A 26,392-nucleotide genomic window follows, 5' to 3' on the forward strand; every position below is an offset into this window, starting at 1 on the left:
GGCGGAGGAGGGTCACAGCACGGCTGGGAAATGGCCGAGTGATCGATTGGGGGGCTTAAGAAGGGGATCCTGGCCGATGAATGGCTGAAGCAGGAATAAGCAGCTGTGATGATTGGCTGACGTATAGGTGTGGCTTGAGCTGGGGCCGTGATTGGATGATTAGTGAAGGTTGCCGTCGATGAGGCGATGAATGAAGGCTGCAGTTACGCCTTTGCGCTGAAGCTTCATTCATGTCTCGAAACGTGTTTTTGTCGATCTAATTACAGACCATGTTGTCATGACAGGAAAGCAGAATCAACCACCACTAAAACAGTTTTCTAAATGTAAAGTTACTTAACACAGATGTACCTTTGTGGACTTAGAGGGAACGACAAATCATGAGGACAATCTTCACTGTCCAAATATAAGCTTTAAACAGGTTATGAAAAGCAATTGTTTGATTACCAGCTGCAAAAATAACATTTTCTGTGTTGCTCCGGTCATTAGGAGCATGTTTGTATTGCAACAGTCAAGACCAAAATGTTAGGCAGTGTGCCTTTAAAACTGGTCATTTTTGGCACTTTTGCTGAAGCTTATTACAGATTTTTTGATGTGTGTTGACACTACTTAAGTGTTAAAGGTGAACCTCAACACAGCAACTATGTCTACAAATGTTCAAAACAGCCTGAGACCATACATTGTAAAATAAACTAGTCACTTTTTAATATTTGTGTCTGTCTCATTTTGTGCCAGTAGTGCCGGTGAACGGGCACGTGGACCAGCTGAAGACCAGCCTGACTCCGCCCCTCATCACCCACACCGCGGCCACGCCCATGCCCATCCCCAAGCTTCCTGTGGCCGGAGACACCGTCTTGAGCTACGAGCCGAGGAGGGGGAGCAGCGTGTCCATGGACCCCGCACCGGTGAGAAGCATTAGCATTAGCATCAGCACCGGCATATGCTGGTGTTAGCATCGCCAAGTAGGCTGTACGCGCTGTAATAAAAGGCTGATTGAAACAGAGATTATGTTGACCCTTTAACTCTTAGAACCATATTAGCAATAGCCATGCAGCTAATTTGACGTTCCAATACTCCAGCTTTGTACGACAAGTCCGCCACTGTGAAGGCAAGCATTATCCTTAGCATTGGCATTATTTTTTACATTAGTGTCACCAAGTTTACAGCACTAAGACGTGGGCTAATTGAAATGATCTTTTGACTACATTTGGCCTCTTATATTCGGTGAATACATAGTTATTTGAATCATGTTAGCGATAGCCATGCAGCTAATTTGCCGTTCCAATACTCCAGCTTCCCACGGCAAGTCCACCAATGTAAGGAAAAGCATTAGCCTTAGCTTTGGAAAGGTTTTTGCATTAGTGTCACACGTTTACAGAGTACTACTAAGAGACAGCAAAATATGAAGAAGAGACTTTGAGCGCTAAGAAAAATGATGACTGATGACTTTTATTGGTTTAAAAAAAAAAAAGCCACTACAACTTCAAGTTGTATATTGCGGACACAAGCTGAAGTTTTACCGACTTAATGTCACTGTAAGTGGACACACCATACATCACTTTAAAGCTCAGGAGCTCCAGAGTTCAGTCACTGAGCTGAAACCACTACTTCTTACAAAAACTAGTTTTAGACTTAGCGTGTGCTGTGTGGCAATCCAAAGTCTGGGGCTGATTCAATTTCCTGATCGGATAAGCTGCTTGAAACATAAAAAAAATAAAAAAAAGCTATACAGTATCTACATACAATGTGTATCTGATGTTTTTGTAAGCACATACAGTATGATGTGAAAGTACAGTTGCATTGTTTGCTTAAAGGCACACCGCGCAGAATTTTACTAAATATAAATATAATTGAAATACTAGCATTTATTTTGATATATCATGATCATTTCATCATTGGAAAAATACCTCATGAATGTACAAACATGTGTTTGCTATGAGTGGCTCAGCTCTCCTAAGACATAACTGTATCTTTCTCTGGAGTGGGTACGTCTCCATGGAGATGTGACTAAAGTCAGTAGAATTTGAGATTAAAATACATCAGGTCCTCATCCAAATCCATTCTTTGATTATTCCCTGCAGTAATAGTATTGTTCTGTGCCGAGCTGGTCAATAGGAGCATGTTTTTCACTAATGGCAAAAGTATAGTCCAAAATGTTACGCAGTGTCCCTTTAAAGCAGTATTAAGTAACTAATGCCCCTAGAGGCCATAAGCGCCACTGCAGGTTTCGATGCATGTTGCGATTTTTTACTTATTAATTGTCCGTGAGAGTAAAAACTACACTGACAGAAAAGACAAAGAGACAGAGGGATATTGTACATCCAATTACACAATGGAGATAATTATTGTCACTCTCACTTGGCTGTAAATACTATTTAAGTGGTGCTAGTCCACAGTTAGCTTTGCTCATTAGCCTGTTAGCTTCTTCTTCGTGATTCCATTAGTGTGTATTGGTGACTCCGACCCGGTGTCAGCCAAGTTGCGACTGTGGTTTTCTGGCCAGAGACACCAGGGTGAGATGAAAGACCCTCCAATCATCCCATTAACACTCTCACGTCTTACCCCCAGAGTGACTACGGAAAGGATTTACTAACGTAAACTAGTTACTTAGTACTACTTTAACTATTAAAACTTCCCCACTCCTTACTGTCAGCTGCACAAAGTACTGACACATCTTGAAATGTGAAAGTAGCTTTATTAAAAAAAGAATTCCTAGTTTTGTCCTTCAGTATATTGTGGAAGCAGACGTTTACGTGATGTACATCTAAACCCAAAGCCTTTTTAATGACGGTAAACTAACAGATAACTGTTGTTGTTTACATTACTGGAATACTCCACTCTTCGTTTCATTCACTGCAAGCTATAGCATCAGGTATTGAGCCTTTAAAGTGGCGTTGTTATGCAAAATTGATGTTGTTCTCTCAGTCTCTAGTGCGTCTTTGAGCAATCGTTGAATCTTCTCCAGTGGCTGCTCTTAGCATTTCGGCGGCAGCTCCATGAATATATTTAATTTAACATTTCAGTTATATCTCCCAGCATGCATCACCCACACACTTTTACTCAAGCAGGTTGGTAAAGCTCAAGGGCACAGCAGCAGCACGGACAGGCTAAAAAAGGGGACGCTAACTGGCAACCTTCAGGTCCACTTTGATGGTGACACAGCCAGCCCTTGCTTCCCGCCTTACCCGAGCGTGTTCCTCCTCCAGTCCCGGCTGCCACTCTGCCACAGTGAATGTGAGTGCGTGTGTGAGTGCTGATGGCTGATGATGAATGCAGCCTCTCCAGTGCGCGGGTATAAGGCCTGCCAGTCTGCATTTGAGCGCCGATACACCTCATGGGAACCCGCAGACTGCTGCTGTCTGTCAACAGTGCTCCCAGCTCCATTAAACAACCACTGAGTCAGAGAGAGAGAGGGAATACAAGTGTCAGGCAAGGAATCAGTGCTCCTTTTAATGACTAATGTGGTTTGTCAGTGTTTTCTGGTTCTTACTCCAGCCTTCGTACAGTAAAAATGAATAAATTAGACTTTGGTGGCAGCGAAAGGGCGGCCTTTTTATGTGTTTGTTCTAGTCTGTTGCTTTTCTCTATTGTTTCTTTATATGGTCTTGTTTAGTAGACTACTTTGGAATGTTGAGAAAAAGCTGGATAATGCACCCTGGCTCTTAAAATTAACGTCAAACCAACCAGAAACTAACTGAAAAGACATTTATTAGCATCAAATTAACGTTAGCCTTTAGCTTCAAGGTTAACACGTTTACATTTTAAAAAAAAACAGAAGTCTCTGGTGAAGCATTTGTACGTCCCGTGGGAGGCTGCACATTTTCTGCCACCTACTGTAATATTTAAATGTGTATTTATTTCAACTAAACACAGCTCCCTCCCCAGTCGTTGCCCTGGGAAGTTAGCACAGAGGTTACAGAGCTCAGGATTGTGTCGTCAATGGGAAAAAGGACTGCATTCGATAATAAATCATAGGAGATGTTAGACCTTAGAAGAAATATTGAATGGACTAGATGTGATGGGTTGAGAACCTATCACTGCTATCTTCCAAAGTTTCTTCTTAATGTACATGTAAGATGGGGTTGCCAAAGTACACAAGACCCAAAAAGCCCTCCAAAAAGCAAGCAGATAAGCAGAACCTAGAAGAAAAGGTGTGGCTAACCGATATGCAGCTGAGGTCATGAAAAAACTACAACTACTACAAATACGGTTAACCTTGATACATAGATTATAGAGCAACAAAGCAATGCAGTGTATTGCATTCAGTGTAAGGAAGAGTGCAGTGAGCAGTGCATTAGAAGAAACAAAACAACATCTCCCCTCCTCAGAGAGAGCTGCATCTCCATCTCCATCAGTGGTCGAAATGGAGATTTTTTTTGCTAGTTTCTTCCCTTAACATCTTAGATTTCACGTCAGAGTATACAAAAAAGACTCAAACTTCCTCATGCAATGCTTATTTTATGATGTCAACAACATCGCTTCATTCATTCACAAATATTGACAGATTTTGACATCCACGTGTCCTGAAGGGTCAGGGAGATGACACGATAATGACGCTGGTTTTCTCAAAAATGTTAAGATTTGTCCAGAAGGATTTCTTAATATCTAATTCCCAGCCGGATTTATTCAGTTTTCACAGATTTTTTCACTTATGATTAGCTTATTCAAAAGCTAAACAAGATCCAAAATCTCCTCTTTGTTATTAATTAAATAAAACCATACATTTAAATCTCGGTCTATTATATCCATTATTCAGATTTCGTCGCTGAAAGCATAAAATGACAGTAATGTGCAACAAAAGTTTCAAATTGATATTTTTCTCTATTCACCTGCAGTGTCTCGCCTGAAAGCCACTAACCATACTTTTGATGAGTGTGGGCAAAGTGTTAGCGAGAGAGCGAGACGACAGTCGGGGTGAAGTATAAACAGAGCAGACCCACGATGAACCGCAGTCCATTATGTATACAGTAAATGGTCAAAAAAATATGAGCAATTTGTGTCCAGTTTTATGCATTTACATACTTGATCAGGCTTTACCTAACTTCAACACCTTCTGCCCCGCCCTCCGTCCCCAGACCAGCCGCAGCCCGTCGCCCTACACGCCGTGGGCCAGCAGCAGCAGCGCCCGCTCCAGCCGCCGCTCCAGCTGGAACAGCCTGAGTCGGGCGCCCTCGCTCAAGAAGCAGAAGCGGCAGTCCGGAGAGCGCCGCTCGCTGCTGTCCGGAGAGGGGGGCGGCTCCAGCTCCGACGAGGGCGAAGGGGGCGGCGACGCAGGGGGAGGAGGTGGAGGAGGAGGAGGAGGAGGAGAATCGGGCGGCGGGGGCGGACTCTTGGAGGACGACGACACCTCATTGGCCAGGACGGACTCCATGTCTCAGAGCAAGCCGCGGCACCGGAGGATGGAGTCCGTGGACACGCGCAGTTCCATGGACCTGCCGCCCGACGCCCTGCTGCAGGTACAGCACTGGGAGTGACCCACGGGTCTTGTCTATAGGCCTGGGGACCGGTACTTCAACAATACTTGGTTTTCGATACCGATACCTGAACGATACTCTTTCCGATGCCTATACTTAAAGGGATACTTCAGGATTTTTGACAAAGGGCCTCATGTGCTAGTTATCCAGAGTGTTGCTGATTTCTGGAGATATTTTTTTTTGTAATTCATGCAGTTCTTATATTTGAAGAGTTTCATGGCGCTAGGCTAGTGCCAGGCTAGCGCATTTCTATGGTATCAGCTAGCCTGCATTAAAGACAGTCTGACCCGCTTCACAGAGCGGGTCATGGCGCTAGGCTAGTGCCAGGCTAGCGCATTTCTATGGTATCAGCTAGCCTGCATTAAAGACAGTCTGACCCGCTTCACAGAGCACCTGAGGCAAATCACTTATAACACCAGACTAACCATATAAACGTCTGTGTCGATAGAGTCATTTTAACCATTTTGCATTTAAAATACCTTATATTTGAGCAGCATCAGCTTCGTGGTTGTATAAGCTACGCAGCTGCTAGAAAATAGTCCCTCAAAATGCGATCATTCATGTGATGCAAGGTCAGTTATATTCCAAAACGTATTCTATCGACCCAAACATTTATATGGTTAGTCTGGTGTTATAAGTGATTTGCCTCAGGTGCTCTGTGGAGCGACTGTTTTTAATGCAAGCTAGCTGATACCATAGAAATGCGCTAGCCTAGCACAAGCCTAGCACCACGTAACTCTTCAAACATAAGAACTGCATGAATTACAAAAAAAAATATCTCCAGAAATCAGCAACACTCTGGATAACTAGCACATGAGGCCCTATGTCAAAAATCCTGAAATATCCCTTTAAATATTTTTCATCTACAACCAGAAAACAGAAGCGTTTTCTAGACATGTGTTGGATTACTTTAAGGTTAAACTGAACATATACCCAGGCGAACGTGCTTAAGTGCATGTTTATTCCCCTCTGTGACCGTGTGCAGGTGCCGTACCTGTACCGCTCCGCCAGCATGCACAGCTCCAGGCCCCCGTCGCTGCTGGCACTGCGCGCCCCAGAGCACAGGGACTGTAACGGGAAGGGCACCCCCACGGCGCTGGGACCCACGCACGTGTCTGTGGAGGAGACTACTGAGGACGAGAACGCAGAGGAGGAGGTCACCATGGTAACTCTGAGAATACATCTTTCTATCTTTAAACTTTGCTCTCATACTTCATCCCTGAAATTGTACAGTTTGAGCTGCTCTTATGCATAAAATACTTCAATACTAGAACATTTCAAACCTAAAGGAAAACATTCAGCTCCTGTAGTGCATGCTGTATTTCGAACCAGTGATCCACTCCTGTTTGTTTTTGACGCACATTTTCCTGACTTCCATTTGTACTGGTTTTGTCCCGCCCAGAGTCGAGTGGCGAGACTGTTCCACTTCCTGGAGAAGAAGCAGCCGGAGTGGGCCAAGCAGAGGGACACGTGGTCTCTGTACCTGTTCCCCCAGGAGTCCAGGTAACGCTGCACTCACTGTCCGCCGGAAAGTCAGCCTCGCCACTCCACATCAGACAGTGCATGTTTAAAAGAGACATTTTCTGATGAATTCAATTTGAAAGGATTTCACCGTGTTGTCAAGAGCAGGCTTTGTCAGCTACATTGCTTATTTCCGGCAGCAGGCTGTACTTTAATGCTGCTTTGTCGGACTCGATAGACCACCATAGGCTCCTCTCGACTTGATGAATGGCCTACATTTTCCACTGGCAGACGCTACTCACCCCAGTGCCTGGTCAACCCGGTTGGATGAGCTTTTCCACTGCCGAGGCCAGTGCAAAACCGGTCTGACCAGGTATACGTTTAGGACCGGCGCTAAACCGAGACTTACATGACGTGACCAGACGGCTGGCCTCTGATTGGCTAACGAGGGAGTGGACAGCCCTCACTATTAACATGCAGGTCATACGGATTTAATATTTCACATCTCGCGCTGTTCTTAAAGTGGATTTTGCCGATATTAGTATGTAGCTGCTATTAGCGCAACTTTAGCTGGTGTTAGCATAACATTTGTAGCTTACCTTCATAGTTGTCTCTATTTCTTTCCTCTGGTGTTTGCCTCGGCTCCTCTGAAGGATTCCATAACCCCCACCAGAGGGCAGCATTTGTTCTCATCGCTCTAAAAACTTTGAATGACGATCTGTACTGCGTGCTCCTCCGTGGGGGCGCTGCCCACAACAACTACAGTTGTGTAGTGAAGTGGAAACACAAGTGTGTACTAGGCAGTCGAATTCAATACAAATTTGCCTTTGAATATCCACCCCTTTAGGGTGGGCATCAGCACAAGATCTTGGTGAATCCAAACAGATATTAGTGACTTTTTTTTGGTCAGGAAGTGTACTGGACATTAAGACAGCATTTAAAAGTATTAAATTTGACTTTTGCTGCTGGTGGTATAAACTCTGTTCGAAAAAATAGAAACTAATTTATGGGGCTGGTATCGGAAAAACTGTTTAAATCCTACTGGTATCGGATAAAGGAAAGTATTGAAAGCAGATACTTCTCTCTTTTGATGCTGTTGGTCCAGGGACAGCATTAACCTCTTGCCCCACGCCTTAACCGTCCAGTTCGGCTTTACCTAAATCTAAAAGCTTCTGAAGCTTACAGCCAATAAACCAGTGTAACACCTCATTTGAAAGCTAAGACCTACAAAACTGATCTAAACTGATCTCTATATTGGGTTGTTTTTCTCATATCATTTTTGTTGCTTCTTTTATTGCCACTCGTACACTGAACATTAATCACTATGGTGTCAATAAATGGATATCAAATGCTTTACAAATATCTAATCTAAGTGTGCAGTTACTTCTCTTTACCTGTGTCAGGGTCTGCTTGATGCAGTATGTGTATATTAGATGAATGGCGGTAACCATCAAGGCAAGGCAAGGCAAGGCAAGGCAAGTTTATTTGTAGAGCACAATTCATGCACAAGGCAATTCAAAGTGCTTCACAGTTAAAGCAGCATAAAATTTAAGAAAAACAAATACAATCAATAAAAACATCAACATACAATTAATCAATTACAGTAAGAAGCAAGAGTGTAGATAAAATACTTTCAGTTATATGCATTTTTAAGTCTTGTTTGGATTCGCTCTGTCTTGAGCATTATTTCACTCTGTCTTGAGCACTATTTTCACTCTGTCTTGAGCACTATTTTTAAGTCTTGTTTTGACTCGCTCTGTCTTGAGCATTATTTCGCTCTATCTTGAGCACTATTTTCACTCTGTCTTGAGCACTATTTTCACTCTGTCTTGAGCACTATTTTCACTGTCTTGAGCACTATTTTTAAGTCTTGTTTTGACTCGCTCTGTCTTGAGCACTATTTCGCTCTGTCTTGATCACTATTTTTCTTGCTCGTTCACACAAAGTTACCTAACCTCTGTTTTGTCGCTCCTTCTCCTCTGGACATCAACATAAAAATGTATCAATTACAGTAAAAGGCAAGAGTGTAGATAAAATACTTTCAGTCATATGCATCAAAGAGTCAACAAACACATCCCTAAACACTTTTATGTGATGGAAAACAAGGGTAGTGCAGGCAGGGATAACAGCTTATATGTTGCATGAATATGACCCCTCGGGGTCATTGGCGTTGCTGCTGGACACATTTTGCACGTGATAGACATCTGAAAGAGAGGTGCAATATCAAACACTGATCTACTTTGAACAAAACAAACAACTGTAAAATATCATACTTCGTCTTCCTTGAAATCTCCTGAGGAAGGCACTTAATGTACCTCCACTGTTGCTCTGTACAAGGAAAAAAAATAATCTAATTAAGCACATTCTAAAAATAATATCAAAATGTTATTATATTATTATCAAAATAAACAAGCTCAGTTCTCATCACTAACTCACTCTTGGTCGATTGGAGCTAGAACCAGAACTAGATGTTGATGATTTTCTTGCAAGGATGGCACGGATCTAAAAGCACACATTTCTTACTTCTGTACATTACTGAATAAGATTTGACAGAAAACAAATATTTGTCTGAAGTAAACTTACCTTCGAATCAAAAAGTGTCCCAAAGACAAGGATAAACAAACCCTGGAGAGAAGCAGAAGGACTACACTGTACTGTTGTATGATGACCAAAGGCACATATGTTATAAAGTTACAAACAAAAGCTGTTATTTGTGTACAAACCACTTCTTCTGACACACTACACCAGTTCATTTGACATGCGATAAACGTTGGAGATGTTATCTCAGGGATCATGCACATTGCCTTGATGAGTTAATCACTAGATTCTGTAGAGCAGCTTGTTACCACGACTCTCCTATTGAGTTAACGTCTCACTTCAGCTTGGAACATTTCCAAAGGCTTTGTAAAATACCATCATTAAGCCTCTCCTAAATAAGAGCAGCTCTGGATGCCACAGAACTGAAACACTACTGGTACATACATACATATCAAACCTGCCATTTGAAAGTGGACATGTCATGCATGCTAGAATTAAATGGTAACAATGAAATGCAGGCAGAAGAGCAGGTCAAAATCTTGAGTGGGGCTCCTCCTGCTGTCAGCTATAGGAAAAATGTTCTCTAATTACAAACATTTTCTTAATTTTCTTAAGGTTGGACGTTTGGCGCTGTTAGCAGCTCCAGTAGTGTGTGATAAACACACATCGAGCACAGATCAGAATCAATAATGTTGGATTATGGCCTTTAAAAATGTGGAGGACAGTTTATGGGTTTGAACAATGACATGATTGTAATCAGGAAGTACAGAACGAGTCCCTGATGCTGTAGAAGAACGGCTAATTGTATTAGCTTTGTCACAGGAACAACATGGTTTAAACCTCAAGAAAGTCGATTTTGCATGTTTGCACGTCCAGTTTAAGGTTGCCATTGATACTTAGATATCAGTCGGGCCTTAGGCTCCACCACAGCACTGAGAGAGCTCCGATCAATGTGACAAATCATATCTGCCTGACCACAGACGTTGGAACATTAATTCTGCTGGACCTGAACTCTGTCTTTCACATGAGATGTTATTCAGACGTTAGAAATCTGGGTGGGAATTCTCTCTCAGACCGAATAGCCGTGGCATGTGGGGTTCCTCAGGGGTCAATCCTGGGATCCCTCTTTTTCAACTAATACATGCTTCCATTGGGTCAAATAATATGCGGCAATAAAAATAATGTGACCGACCATAATTATGCAGATGACACATGCTACATGCTACATACCACTGACCGTAGGTGAACTAGTTTCCCTATGTCATTGCATTGAACAGATCAGTGTGTGGATACAAAACAACCTTCTCCAATTAAACTCAGACAAAATCATTGTCTTTGGCCCACAGAAACAAACAGAAAGTATCAATCACCTGAAGTCTCTCTCCTGATATCCTACAAATCAGGTTAGACATTTAAGAATAAGTATGAACTCAGACCTGAACTTAAACAGCCACACTAAAACAATAACATCAGCAGCTTTTTTCTATCTAAAAGATTAGCCAAAATCAAAAGAATAGCATCTAAACCAGACTCAGAGAGACAAATTCATGCATTTGTCTCCATCAGGTTAGAATACGGCAACAGCCTGCTCGCTGGCCTCTTTAAACAAGCTATAAAACAGCTTCAGTACATCCAGAATGCTACTGCACGAGCGCCGACTAGGACTAGGAAATACGACAATCATATTAGTCCAGTGCACAGGTATCAGCACAGGTTAATGCTTAACCTGCTCCCGCTTGAACCGAGAGGATCTTTTTCCTCATGTCATCAGATTTTTTTCCCATCATTTTTTTGTTGGGTATTCAACTCATTTTTGTAACTTTTTTGTCCATTTTTTGTCACATTTTTGTCACTTTTTTGTCACATTTTTGTCATTTTTTTGTCAATTTTTTGTCATTTTTTGTCACATTTGTGTCATTTTTTCATACATGTTTTTATACATTTTTGTCAATTTTTTTGTCATTTTTTGTCAATTTTTTGTGATTTTTTTGTCAAATTTTTATCACATTTTGGCAATTTTTTGTCACATTTTGTCACATTTTTGTCATTTTTTTGTCACATTTTTTGTCATATTTTTTGTCATATTTTTGTCACATTTTGTCATTTCCATCATTGTTTTCGTCTCAGTTTTGTTGCTATTTTCACAGCTTTTTTCTAGAAGCTTTTGGACTGGGGGTCAAGCCAAACTGGAGAAAATGTGCTCGGTTCAGGTGGGAGTTAAGGGGTTAAGCATCCAGGTGAATAAATAATCAACTGGACAAACACGGATGGCCCTGTGTTTGCGAGTGTGGCTGTGTCTGCTTGAACACCGTATCTTTATTAACACCTCGGCACTGTTGCCCCTTAAGAAGAGATTTGGATGAAATGCTCTCAAAGTCAATAACGTAATTGTCCAAAACTGTGACCGTACCTGTAGAGAATTGAAGAACGCAAATGCGATGTGGATCCCTTCGTTCGTCGGTGCCATCATCGTCCCCACTCCCAGAGACCAGGTCAGTCCAAACAAAGGCGTCAGGATGAGCACGCAGCGCACGATCACCTTCAGTGTGTGCTTCTCATCGGACGACTCCCCGATCCCTCCGCTCCTCAACATCTTGTACAGCACCACGAACAGAATGATGATGTTAACAAACACTATCGTCAAGGCGGGTATGACCAAGGCCAGAAGCGCCATAGTCTCGTCCCAGTTCAGCCAGCACGCCTCGTGTTTTCGTATGTACCCGCTTCTCCAGGCGGTGGCGGCGACGGTGACGACGGCTATGGTCAGCGGAGCTCCGTAGCCCACGCAGAATCCGATGGCCAACATGGAGGACTTGGACATGCGCGAAAAGACCAGGACGGTGCGGTAAAACAGCAACATCCCTGACACTAGCATCCAGAAGAACAGCGCTGAATAGGAAAAGTGCATAAAAAAGGTTGCGGCGCTACATGGTCCAGCTGGCACCTCATAGTTTTCATCCGGGTTTTCAAGAGGGTTCTTAGCAACAGAGGCCGCGACGATGAAGCATATATCAGCAATCAACAAAGAAAGAGCTGTGTTTACTATAGAGACGTGTCGCATCAAAGCGGTGCTATTTCTTGTGACTTTTTTCCAAACATATCCTTCAATAACGAGGCATATGACCAGGCTGCCCAAAGATAATCCAACGCCAGTGTAAGTGATGATATCCAGAGCTTCCTGCATACGCTTGGGGATTCGCGTGGACATGAGGATGGAGAACGAGGTGAGATGGCTGCAGCTGCACGTCACGGTGTCGTTAATGTCCGAAACGAACGTGCACCCCTCAGTGTCCCACGCTCCCGAGCCATCGAGAAGATCAAAGTTCCAGAAGACGCACTGAGGATCCAGCGATAAACCGCTATCGCTTTTCTCGTAAGCAAGCGCGACGTTGTTAATCTCTTGGTTCACTTTGATAAGCACCACACCCGCATTGATGACATCGTTGAAAACGGGATGATCAGTGGAGCTATCAAGGGATTTCCTTTTTAAGCTGCTGACGTTAAAAGTGGCTTTCCACGGAGGCAGGATGTTGTTGAGGGAGGAGAAGGCGATGGTGGTGATGAAGACGTTGCTGAGTCGGGTGTCCAAGATTTCAACAGTGATGCCGGAGTTGAGGTCGGCACTGAACGAGTTGTTGAATGCGGTTCTGTTGAGCGTGATGCGCGGAGTGGCGATGGAGAACTCTCCCTGTAAGTCTTCGGACAGGACTTCCAGGGCATTCAGTAGCTGAGAGTTGGCGTTGCTATTCTTGATTGTGTTCAGGACTTGCCATGAGGACGCGGCTTCTTCTGAACTGAGCTCATCGACCACCTCGAGGATATTCTGTAAACAGGCAGAGCATACGTACATGCATCACAGTTTCTCAATATTTTCACACCACCTCAGAAACATTGGACTGTCCAAGTACAACTTCATAAATCCACTTGACTTTCCCAGTTCGTTCAGGTCTAGATGAAGATCAAATCATGAGTCAACCAGAGAAACATCAAACATAAATGCATTACTAAAGCATAGATGAAATTATCTCCAAATTGAAATCGATAAAGTCCAAAATTTTACAAGCCTGAGAACCATCAAAATAAACAATTGGTAGTTTTCGGATCATTTTATACGAACATTACAATATGGGGATAATCTGCCATGTTTCTGGCAAGTACCTTTCTTTGTACAAATGCTTTCTCAGAGAACCATTGACATTACTACATTAGCGCGCTAACACAGAGTAGCTTTTGTCAGGCTAGGTGGCATTGTTCACACTTGCAATCCAAAACCTCAATAGAAAGGTTACCAACTCTTTTTTAACTACCAGCAGGCTCCAAAACCTTGTCTTTTAATGCTCTACACAGCAAAGGAACGTCATCTACAAAATCAGCTGTTAGGGCAGCTGGGTGGAGGTTTGTTGATGGGGAGCCACTGCCCTCTTCAACTGACCCGCTCGACACCCTGGCTTTTAACGCAATACACTATGCAGGGCTCACACATAACTCAATTAAAGGTATACAGGAGGATTTTCCCTAATTTTAGGAATTGCGCATGCGCAACGCTCTACCTGCCTCCGAGGAGGAAGAACCAAAAACACTCGGGTCTTGTTTCTCTCTTCTGAAGCCTTTCTCTTCTTCTCATACACTTCGAAGACACTTTTTCTCTTGCGACCCTCTGCCATTTTCAAACGACTCGGTGCGTTCTGTGAGCAGCAATGAACGGCTAACAGCGTAACTCACATAGGCTTGAAAGTGAGCATGGGCAGAAATGAACAAGGGGCGAGCACGCACGACGGCCTTACGTAGGCAAATCACCAGAAGGATTGACAATTACAAGGACCAATCGTCTTGATGATCCACCCGGAAATAGAACATCCTCCGCTATACCTTTAATGCACCACACAGCAAAGGAACATCATCTACAAAATCAGCTGTTAGGGCAGCTGGGTGGAGGTTTGTTGATGGGGAGCCACTGCCCTCTTCAACTGACCCGCTCGACACCCTGGCTTTTAACGCACTAGCCTATGCAGGGCTTACATCATAACTCAATCAAATAAATAAATACTAATTAAACACAAATTAAAATTACATTGAGGATGGTAATGACAACTGGGAAGTAGCAAGATCTCAGAACATAATGTACCTTTTATAATATAAAAGTACCTCTCGGCAATGTTTGGCACTGGCAACAATCAAAAATAAATATATTAATGATTGCATTTTGTTACTTGCTTTGAACTAAACATTGTACATGAAACAAGATCGTTGTTGTAGTTGTGCTTCATTCAGTTAATTATATAAACAGTTCAATTATTGTTTTGTAGGTTTGTAAGTTGGTCTGTGTTCATGTAGTTACATGAAATGTAACAAGTTCTCCTTGGATAATGTCTTGTTGATGTTCTGATCCTTCTGTACCATTGTGAAATGTTTTTTTTATTGCTCTGAATTTGGGGCATAAGCTTCTTGCTTGAGCCCACTTCTTTTGAGCATGTATACTGCTCAAATAAATAAAATAAAATAAACTTAGCATCACAATACTAGTATCAACACCAACTTGTGCATGATGCTGATCTCTATAGGGTTACTATTGTACTTATAAAGAACATAAAAAAGCAAGCATGTGTGGTGTTGCCTTGTAAATATATATATATATATAATACAGTCACAAACAAACCTGCATGATGGGTTTTGTCACTGTCACCGAGACGTTGGAAACCGTGTCAATCATTTCAACAATGGCCGAAATGGTGTTGGACGATTCAGCAATGGCCTCTTTCTGTGCTTCAACAGCTGAACTTAGTTTATCTACAAACTCAGGAACTTTTGCTTCATTCAAATCCTAAATCCAAAACAAAGGAGACATTGGCTTGAACTTTAGAGTGATATGTTGCCATGTACGTTTCAAATGACAGAGTAAAGCACACATACCCCAGATTCGATTAACAACTCATTGATTTCTTCAACGATACAGACGTCCTCAATGAGCTTCCATTTTGCATTGCTTTCACACACCGCCGTCTTGTTGCCCAACTGGCCCCTCTCACAACCGACGACTGAGATGTCTCCTACTCTGCCGGTCCCATGGGTGGCATCGTCACATGTGGGCACTGCTCGGAAAAGAACAAAGAATGTTAAGCATAAAGAAAGCAAATGTATGAAGAGTGATAGTTCACAGCAATCCTTACGCTCCGGGAAGAGGGTCAGTGTTGTGGTGTTTTTGTATTCTGTTAGGGTGTCCTCCTGACATGTGTAGATGTTGGTTATGTCGCTCACACAGCTTTTCACAGCTTTGTGCTTTATGCAGTAATCCCCAGTTGCAGTAGAGGAATCTGGAAGCAAAGTTTCAAAGGGAGTGCATTGAGTTGACAGAACGGATTCAGATCATTTATAATTAAACACCCAGGAATATTGCATGACATTTATAGAAGACTGGAATATGAAATGTGAAATTCATATAAGAATCACATGCATTTGAGCATGTTTGAGAGATCTACACCAGAGCTTTGGCAGGTTTTATGTACTGTATATTCAGGCCTTTTGCAATGTCCTACTAACGATAGTTCAAACTGTTGTTTTTCTGTATAGATTAAGTCCAATCCTACCTGCGGGTAAAACAGCTCCATCCAAAAACCATGTAACTCGATAGCTTGACTGCACACAGCAAGTTAGCGTAATAGATGTTCCGTCACATTTGGCATTTACGGTGCTGTCGAGTCGAATGTTGGGCGCTGGCTTGATGTTTTTTGCAGTTGCAGACCCTTTTTGGATGAAGTTCAGGACTGTGCCTTTCAATGTGCATTGATACTCTCCTGCGGCAGAGGATAAGCAGGTTACTTTCCACAGCAACAGAGTACGCAGAATAAGGTGGAGAATTTCCTAAACCAGAATCAGCATTCTCAGGGTGACCGCTTATGTCAAACGATTCCAACAGCATTGCACAACAGGCTTATGCAGAACAACTTAAGAACCTATCATCAATTTAAAGTTATCCATTTGAATGCAAAGGACTGATTCTACAGTGTCCATGTGCAAGAAAACAAAGACAAGTGAAGATTATCTGCTTTGCTAATGAATCAATCCATTTATTTGCACTTTTTTTCAAGACAGTTAAAGCGCTTTACAGCCAGTGAACTGTTGAGCATTGCAACAAAATGACATCATGGCCATAGAGCTCCACAGTCCCGCCCCTTGCGGTCTTGTTGCTCCGGTCCGGAAGCAAAAAATCCCTGTCTACACGACCGTCGATTTTCCAAAAATTCAAATATTAGGAGTTTAACGTTACCGCAAAAGCTAATCAGCTATGTAGCAATTCGTGACCATAAAATGTTTCATTTCAATCCAAAAAGAAGACATAATGTTGAAGAAAAGGCAAAGGTACAAGGCTGTGCACATAATTCACTTCCTGACTATAGAAACTCCGTATCCCAAGAACCATTGCGACATCGCGCCCGCTGGTCAAGGCAACCAGGTTTTCAGCAAACACGGCGAGTTTCTTTTACTTTGCAGACAAAAGTTCTATATTATTTCACTATTAAACAATCTGAATCCTGCTAATTGGAATAAAAATGATCGGTGGTTTGTTTAATTGGATCGTTGGGGGGAAAAAATTGACGTTTTTCTTACTCTCAGTGTTAGATGTGGATAAAACGTCAACTACCTGCCTGCATTATGTTTGAATACATTGTTTATAATATGTTGTCTACATTACAATAAATAAACACGTGTGGGAACGTGAAGCTCCACCAATCAAAAGCCTTGTAGTAGATCATGGGACTACCGAGCATCCTGGGTAATGTAGTTCTAGGACGAAGGCTCGCAGTTTTCGTAAACTAGATGGATCTCACACGTGCTTTTTTTACCTGCGTCTGACTGTGCGGTCGCTTTATAACCACAGAGCTGGATTCAGCCCAAGCTGACGGAGTTACGGAGTTAAAGACTTTATTCGAAATCTATACGGTCTCAAAGCAAGGGGAATTTTACTTCCGGACCGGAGAGGAGGCGGGACTGTGGAGCTCTGTAGACATACAGAGTTTGTAGACACAGCCAAAACTGTAATATAACAACATGCAAAGCTATGAGTCAAGTTTAACAATTGCTGATTTGATGTTTTCCGGTTTAAAACGGTGCGTGATTGAAAGAAAGGCAGACAAAACAATGCCATGCAGACTCACCGATGTCGGCCATAATCACTCGCTTGATGGTGAGAGACGTCTTTGTTGCCATGGAGTATCGACCGCCGCTAACAGGCAGTCCCTTAAACTTCCATTCAGCCCCACTGACGTCACCCAGGCTGATGTTTGGTGGTGGGGGCCCACACTGCAGCGTCATGCTCTTGCCAGTGTAGGTGAGAGAGGGGATAGTGATCGAGTCTGTGGCTTTAGGGAGGGGAGTGTGTGTGTGGGAAGGGGTAGACAGATTGATACATGGATTGTTAAAGAAAGATACAAGACCAACAATATTCAACTGCGAATAAGAGGCAAAAAAAAAATGTGTCTAATACTGACCAATAAAAGAGGCACCTCCAATGACAGGTGCCACCCCGCTCATGGCTTCGGGGACTCCTTTGTTGGCTCTGAGCATCTGGTCAGGATCAATCTGTGTGGTCTCAACGGTGTACTGTATCACGATGCTGCCTGGGCTGTAAACAGAGCAAAATATAGCCTACGTCATGATTTCTGGTGAGGGAAATTACAAGCACACACCTCCAAACATTTCTTTCAGTGTAATCTTCAAAAAGAGTTTACCTGAAAGCATTAACAGTAACATCAATGAATCCAGTAAGTCGGCTGTACTGAGCTTTCAGCTGTTGAGAGAAAGAAGGACGAGGTTTATGAATGTATCTGTGTAAAAAAAGAAATGATAATAATAATAATACTTAACACCCACCACTGGCAGAACTTCATCTTTGAGTTCTCGAAAGGCGTCACTCGATGGATCCAACAGTTCTGGTTGAAACTGTTTGTCTATTTCTATTGACATTGTCACTTCCAAGCCTGTGAATGAGTACGATAAAATTTACTCATTAAGAAGATCATTCAGTGGTGGTTCCACCCTTAGAGGTGTGGTCACATGGCCAAAACCTCTGCTTAATGTACCCTGTTGATTGTTTCATTGCCTTGACCATCGGTTCGTGGCCCTCCATGAGTTTGAACCCCACCTGGATTATCCTATATAGAAGTGGATTGGGGAAACCAGAACAAGAGGAGAAAACCCACCCAGACACGTGGAGATCATATGTAACCCAGTAGAGAAAATGGGTCCTTTTCTCTCCTTTTTGTTGTGTTTGCATTTATGCACTTTTATTTTGAAAAACATTTATTTTGAAAAGAGGAAGTGTGATTCCTTCATTAAAACTTTATTTTCCTGTTTTCACGGTCACGTTGGGTGAACATGACCTTTTGATTTGTTAAAAATGGTATTAGTCCCGCCTCCCAAGCTGCGGACCAAATCACTCACTAGTTTTCGGCCTTTCGCGCTCTGGGAATGAGCGAGACAGGCTGTAGACGGTCCGAGCGAAACATTTTGGGTCGTCTGGTGAGTTTTATTTTATTTTTAAATGATGTAAACAAACAAGTACATTGTATTTTGGTTGATTTGGAATATTTGTTGTATTAAGTGGAAGGAGCACGAGCTGGAGAGGCTGTGTTGTTGTGCCCCTTGCTGTGTTCCTCACGATACCTCATCTTGGTAAGTCCATGCCATGTGAGAATGAGAAAAACATGCTAGCGCGATGCTAATATTAGCGCGATGCTAAAGCTAATCGCGAGTGCCGTTTTTGTGTTTGAAAGCAATGTAAAAGCTATTTCTGGTGAAGATATGGTTTCTGCCAAATTCTATTTTAGTTCATAACAATACAGAGAAGCACTTTTGGTTATTTTTGGATTATTTTTGGTCCAAGGTAATGATTATTTTTAAGTTGATTGTACATTTTTCATGGTTTGTTATATGAAAGTGTACCCTGTAATGCTAAACCTAGTAGCACAGAGGTTTTACTGATCCAAATGTTGATTTTAAAGGAGACTGAGTTCAAAAGATACAAATTCATTTAAAATTGATATGTTAATTAGTTAAAAATAGTTAATCATAATATTATGGTTAAATAATTAAAAAACGATAAAAAGAGAAATTCATTTGTTTTACATGGATTAAAAACAAGTTCATGTATTAGAAAGGATATTTGAGTAAAACACATGCATGTGAAGTATTACTGTGTATTTTGTAGCACAGTAATATGAGAAAAGATTTTAAAAGAAAAACAAAGCTATAGCAAATTGAAAAGAGATAGGATAACAGATTTTCATTTAGCTGTAAACAATAATACCATTATTGTTGTGCAGGCTAGATTTTCATGGTTAAGAAAACCCTGGATGGATTTCCTGGATTCTCTCCGGACGGAGATGGCGAGCCTGTGCCCAGAACAGAACTGAACTTCGAAGAACAACTTGTTTTCCACCAGTGGCCGAGTGGTAACACCTCAAAACACCGCTTAAAGGAAAACGAACTGAACAATAAAGACAATTGACTTGACGTACGACTTGAAAAAAGATACACTGAGATACACTGAGCTCATTAGGACTGGGGATTGTTTTGTTGCATATGCCGGCTATGCTGATTGTAAAAATATTTCTGAATCTGTTTTTATTTTGGTACTAAAAAATACTTTTTCTTATTCACTCCTTGTCTCCAGCCATTTCATTGCACACATTCACTTTAGTTCCTATTGTAATCCTATTGAACCTAGCAACTGGTCTATACTTTAATTTCTCTTTACCTACTTAACGTGAGTCAGGGGTTACAGTAAGTTTTGGCGAGCCAGCCAGGAGCCTTTTCTTTTTATTTCCTCACGTTATTTATACCCTATAACGTACCCAAGATGGAGATTATTGAGCGTGACTCCGTAAAAGTCCCAAATTCAGTGATTGTGAGTGAAATAGCTGGAGATGAACAACTTGATGAAGTGACCGAGTTCCTAAAACAATATGGGTCTATTTCGAGAGTCCTGAAAATTAATGACAGTAAATCTGAGTTTTTCCGGAATGTTATTTTTGAGTACAGTTCAGGTCTTGCTGTTGAATCACTTGATCCATTACCTTGTACACATGTATCCGATAGTGGTGCTAGCTATAGGATACAATCTCTTGCCGGTGTTTACACAGAACAGGTTGGGAATGACACTACCAAGTCATATCTCACTGAAATCCAATACCTAGCTAAGATGAGTGGCAGGGATTATGTAGATGTTCTAAAAGACATGATGTCACAGATTGCTAAATCAATCAAAGAACCAGAAACTGAACAAGCTGAGACAAATAACTCCACTGAATCATCCTTGGCCGAGTCTCAGCCTTCACCAGTTCAGCCTAGTGTCCAAAGTGCACAACAAACCAACCAGACAAATAACACTGCGAGTAGCCCAGCTTATACTACGCCCGCAATTACTGCACACGATTTAAATCCTCCAGAAGTGCAGCGTGTCGTAGTTGAGCACATTGTAAAAAGAGAAGACTATTCTGTGCAACAGTTTTCACAAAAACTAAGAGTTTTCTCTGGCAAAGAACCCCGACCAGCTTATGAGCCAGACTATGACACTTGGCGCTCCAGTGTAGAACTAATCATGACTGACCCTTTCATGTCCAAACTGCAACAATCGCGCAGAATCATCGAGTCGCTCTTACCCCCGGCAGCTGATGTAGTTAAGCACTTGAACACCAACAGCTCACCGTCTGAGTACCTTCAGCTGTTAGATTCTGCATTTGGAACAGTTCAAGATGGCGGAGAGCTTTACGCCAAGTTTCTTGACACCTTCCAAAACACCGGTGAAAAAGCGTCATCCTACTTACAGCGCCTGCATGTAGCTTTGACTCACACTGTAAAGCGGGGTGGTGCGTTGAGCAATGATTTTGACAGACTTCTCGTCACACAGTTCTGTCGAGGTTGTTGGGATGATTCCCTTTTGACTGCGCTCCAGTTAAAGCAAAAACGAACAAATCCCCCAACCTTTCCTGATCTTCTTCTTTCGCTACGCACTGAAGAAGACCAAAATGCTGCCAAAAACACACGCATGAGACAACATTTAAGCAGTACAAAACAAAAAGCGACATCCCACTTGCAAATTGCAACGTGCTGCTCCGAAGAAAATGATAATGCAAATACCTTGAGCTCAATCAAAGAACTTTCAAAACAAGTTGCAGAAATCCAAAGTCAACTAGTAAAACTCGCTGCAAAACCAAAAGCTCAGAACTCAAAAAGTGCACCCAACTCGAGACAAAAAGAGAAACCAAAGCTGGACAAAGTAACCAAGGAGCATGAACGAACAAGCAAAACTCAAAGTACCTCTCCCAAACCATGGTACTGTTTCCAATGTGGAGAAGATGGCCACATTAAACCGAACTGCGAAAACGAACCAAACCCAGGCCTAGTTACTGAAAAGCGGAAATTGTTGAAAGAGAAACAAAAGAAATGGGAAGCTGAAAACCCCTCAGCCGCCGAAGAACAGTTAAACTAAAAACAGTCTCTATTGCGGGGCAGATGGGGACTGTAGCCAGACAATGTCCCACTAAGCACAAGCAACAAGCTAACCTTAAGCAGTCTGTCACTAAGCCTCAAAAGTACAGTCTACCAAAAGGGTTAGTTGGCTCTAAATGCACAGCTATAGTTAGCATTTCTGACATTAATGTGAATTGTCTTCTTGACTCAGGGTCACAAGTGTCTACTGTCACTGAGTCATTTTACAAACAGAACTTTCCAGATCAAGACCTTAACCCACTCTATGACCTTTTAGAAGTAGAGGGCGCTGCAGGTCAGCCCGTCCCCTATTTAGGTTATATAGAGATGTGCATTACCTTTCCAAAAGACTTCTTAGATGCAGAGATTGACATACCAACTCTAGCTCTTGTCGTTCCAGACACTCACCCTAACAGTCAGACACCAGTGTTAGTGGGGACAAATACGCTTGATGTTCTTTATGAAAAGTATTTAGACATCAAGACTAGTGATTACTTACCTTGTCCTTATGGGTATAGAGCACTGTTAAAAACTCTTGAACTAAGACATACACAAAACAAGGACGGGAACGCCGGATTAGTTACCTTGTCAGGCAAGACTGCAGCAGTAGTTCCAGCTGGACAAACTGTAGTTTTAGAGGGATCTGCTAACGTTCACTGCACCTCTACAGACACCTGCGCTATAGTAGAACACCCCTCTCAGTCTTCCTTACCTGGCGGCCTTTGTGTCAAAACGTGCTTGATAACTCTTCCGTCACGAGCTCCACACAAAGTGCCTGTAATGATCACAAACGAAACAGAACAAGATGTCACAATTCCGTCCACCTGTGTCATCGCAGAGCTTGGAGCTTTCCACTGTATCCTGTCACAGCACAATGTCATCAGTGCAAATGAGTCCAACGCAGACAAGACACAGCTAAGTTTCAACTTCAATGACTCACCGATCCCACAGGAGTGGAAAGAGAGAATAACTAAGCAACTCGCTGACATCCCGGAAGTATTTGCTTTTCATGATCTTGACTTTGGCTGCACGAGCAAAGTGAAGCATTCCATCAAACTTCATGATCCGACTCCCTTTAAGCACCGTGCACGCCCTATCCACCCTCAAGATCTTGAGGCAGTGCGCAAACACCTCCAAGAACTGCTCGCTGCAGGTGTAATAAGAGAGTCCCAATCACCCTACTCGTCTCCCATTGTCGTAGTGAGAAAGCGAAACAATGATGTGCGTCTATGTATAGACTTTCGTAAACTAAATCTACAAACGCGGAAAGACTCTTACGCTCTTCCAAATTTAGAAGAGACGTTCTCGGCGCTCTCAGGATCCAAGTGGTTTACAGTCCTCGATCTTAAGTCTGGATATTACCAGATTGAGGTCGAGGAAGCAGACAAAGAAAAGACAGCATTTGTAACACCACTTGGATTCTGGGAGTTCAACCGCATGCCACAGGGCATAACCAACGCCCCGAGCACCTTCCAGCGGCTCATGGAGCGTTGTGTCGGCGACATGAACTTACATGAGGTGCTAGTTTTTCTAGATGATCTTATCATCTTTTCAAACAGTTTAGAAGAGCACGAACGACGACTCATGCGAGTACTCCATCGTCTTAAAGAGTACGGGCTAAAGTTATCACCCGAAAAATGTAGATTTTTTCAAACTACAGTCCGGTACCTTGGTCATATAATCTCCGAAAGCGGTGTCGAGACAGATCCCGAAAAGATCCAGGCCCTAAAGACCTGGCCACAGCCTAAGAATCTCAAAGAGCTGAGATCCTTTTTAGGGTTCTCAGGGTACTACAGACGCTTTATCAAAGGGTATTCGTCCATAGTACGCCCACTCAATGACCTCACACGTGGTTATCCGCCACTCCGCAAAAAGTCAAAGTCCAAAGACACCGACCAGACATACTTTGATCCCAGACTGCCATTTGAGAGCCGATGGACCACAGACTGTCAAAAAGCATTTGATTCCATCATTGAAAAGCTAACAACAGCCCCTATCCTAGGCTTTGCAGACCCGAAGCTGCCTTACGTACTCCACACCGATGCCAGTACCACCGGCTTAGGTGCAGCACTATACCAGGAGCAAGAGGGTCAGCTTAGGGCCATAGCTTTTGCCAGTCGTGGGTTATCTAGAAGTGAGGCACGTTATCCAGCACACAAGTTGGAGTTTTTAGCACTCAAATGGTCAGTGAGTGAAAAGTTTCACGATTATTTGTATGGTGGTCAATTCACGGTAGTTACAGATAGTAACCCGCTTACATACATATTGACCTCGGCTAAATTAGATGCCACAAGCTACAGGTGGCTTGCAGCTTTATCCAACTATAACTTTAAGTTACAGTATAGAGCAGGCAAGCTAAACCTAGACGCGGACGGGTTATCTAGACGTCCACATGGTGAACTTGTAGATGATGTCCAGTCCAGGAAAGAGCAGGAGCGTGTAAGCCAGTTTGTAGAGCGTCACCTAGCTAACACTGACAACACTGAGCTTGTAGATAGTGATGTTGTCCAAGCAATCTGTCAAAACCACCTGGTTAAAATCAGAGATGACGGTCAGGATAGTGGTGTTACGCTTGTAGAATCACTTACCATCTCAACTGATGCAATACCAGACCTCTATCTTTCCGAAGAACTCCATGGCTTACCTACCATTCCTGCTTTGTCCCAATCAGAACTTAAAGACAAACAACGAGCAGACTCGACAATCAGACAAGTTCTTGAGCAAATCGAACATGGTCAAACACCTCCACCAACAGTGAGAAAAGAACTCCCAGATCTTCCTCTATTGCTCAGGGAACTCAATCGATTGGAGATTCACAACGAGGTGTTGTACAGAAAGAGACAAGATGGAGACAAAGTGACCCACCAGCTCGTTCTTCCTGAGGAGCTCAGAGCTCCTGTGCTCCAAAGTTTGCACAATGATATGGGCCACTTAGGAATTGACAGAACCCTTGATCTGGCCAGAACACGATTCTACTGGCCACGCATGGCAACCGATGTTGAGCAAAAAGTGAAAAAATGTGATCGCTGCACACGAAGAAAGCGTCCTCCGGAAAAAGCAGCTAGCCTGGTCAACATAGCAACAACCCGACCTTTAGAGCTAGTTTGCATAGACTTTCTCAGTTTGGAACCAGACAGTAGCAATACTAGTAACATCCTCGTAATGACCGATCATTTTACTAAATTTGCTCTTGCATTGCCCACCCCTAATCAAAAGTCCAAAACGGTTGCCAGGTGCCTGTGGGACCAGTTCATCGTCCACTATGGCATACCTGAGCGTCTGCACAGCGATCAGGGTCCTGATTTTGAGGCAAAACTGATAAAAGAGCTGTGTGAGATATCAGGCATCAAGAAAATAAGAACCACCCCATACCACCCAAGGGGTAACCCCACTGAAAGATTTAACAGAACTTTACTTAGTATGTTAGGAACGCTTGAGTCCAAACAAAAGTCCCACTGGAAAGACTACGTCATGCCGTTAGTACACGCGTACAACTGCACGCGTAGTGACGTAACAGGGTTTACCCCCTACGAATTAATGTTTGGCAGGAAACCCAGATTAGCAGTTGATCTCGCGTTCGGACTTCCTCTCAACAAAGACCAAAAAGTGACACACCTACAATATGTAGAAAGTCTCAAGAAACGAATTGAGGAAAGCTATAAGTTAGCTTCACAAAATGCACAAAAAGTGGCAGACAAGAACAAGGCCAGGTTTGACCGCAAAATCACCGTTTCCGAACTTGAACCTGGGGATAGGGTTTTAGTTAGGAATGTGCGGCTGCGTGGTAAGAATAAGCTTGCTGATAAATGGGAGAAAGACATCCATGTTGTAGTCAAACGTGCAGGTACCTTACCCGTTTATACTGTTAAGCCCGAGTCAAAGCAAGGTCCCTCACGAACTCTTCACAGAGACCTTTTGCTTTCCTGCAGTTTCCTCCCTTTTGCCACAGCAGATACACCTGAGCCACAACCAATTCGCCGTCCTAAGACACGTCAAGCTGCTGCCACAGAGAGCAATGATGAAGAGTTAAACGAAACTGACAATGAACTGTACGAACTGATTCAATGGGTTGAGGATTCCCCATCTGAAGAGGTAACCAGATTTACTACTGTACATGAGTATCAAAAACCTTCAAAGAAACCGGACATGACAAATCCACCTGAATGTGACTTACCTGAACCCACTGCCAATGCAGAACCTGAAATGACAAACCCACCTGATTGTGACATACCTGAACCTGAATCCATGGTCAACGTAGAACCTGAAACGACAAACCCACCTGAATGTGACTTACCTGAACCTACTGCCAAAGCAGAACCTGAAACCACTGCCGATGCAGAACCGATCATGGAGAGAAATGAGAATGAGGATGAATTTGAAGATCACTTACCTGTGGAAACTACACTGGATGGAGACAATACAGAAATGAACAAATC

The 26,392-nt window shown here is 42.8% G+C and overlaps 2 protein-coding genes across 11 annotated transcripts in view; one reads left to right on the forward strand and one right to left on the reverse strand.

The window, feature by feature from the left end:
• cacna1g (calcium channel, voltage-dependent, T type, alpha 1G subunit) overlaps nt 1–26,392 on the forward strand; it is a 347,077-nt gene that overhangs the window by 179,274 nt on the left and 141,411 nt on the right. For 8 of the 10 annotated variants that reach the window (XM_079577933.1, XM_079577934.1, XM_079577929.1 and 5 more), the window contains exons 15-18: nt 733–902; nt 5,073–5,453; nt 6,457–6,636; nt 6,874–6,974. In XM_079577933.1, coding sequence (XP_079434059.1) covers nt 733–902; nt 5,073–5,453; nt 6,457–6,636; nt 6,874–6,974 — 832 coding nt within the window. The remainder of the gene's footprint in view (nt 1–732; nt 903–5,072; nt 5,454–6,456; nt 6,637–6,873; nt 6,975–26,392) is intronic. The other 2 variants (XM_079577931.1, XM_079577930.1) reach the window with 1 other exon arrangement.
• LOC306978225 (adhesion G-protein coupled receptor F1-like) lies at nt 9,465–13,320 on the reverse strand (the record flags this gene model as incomplete). Its single annotated transcript, XM_079576751.1, has 2 exons — nt 9,465–9,557; nt 11,881–13,320. 2 exons carry the CDS (start codon nt 13,318–13,320, stop codon nt 9,465–9,467), a joined length of 1,533 nt encoding a protein of 510 aa, XP_079432877.1.

This window comes from Gobius niger (genome assembly GCF_951799975.1).
Source record: "Gobius niger genome assembly, chromosome: 19".
Classification (NCBI taxonomy): domain Eukaryota; kingdom Metazoa; phylum Chordata; class Actinopteri; order Gobiiformes; family Gobiidae; genus Gobius; species Gobius niger.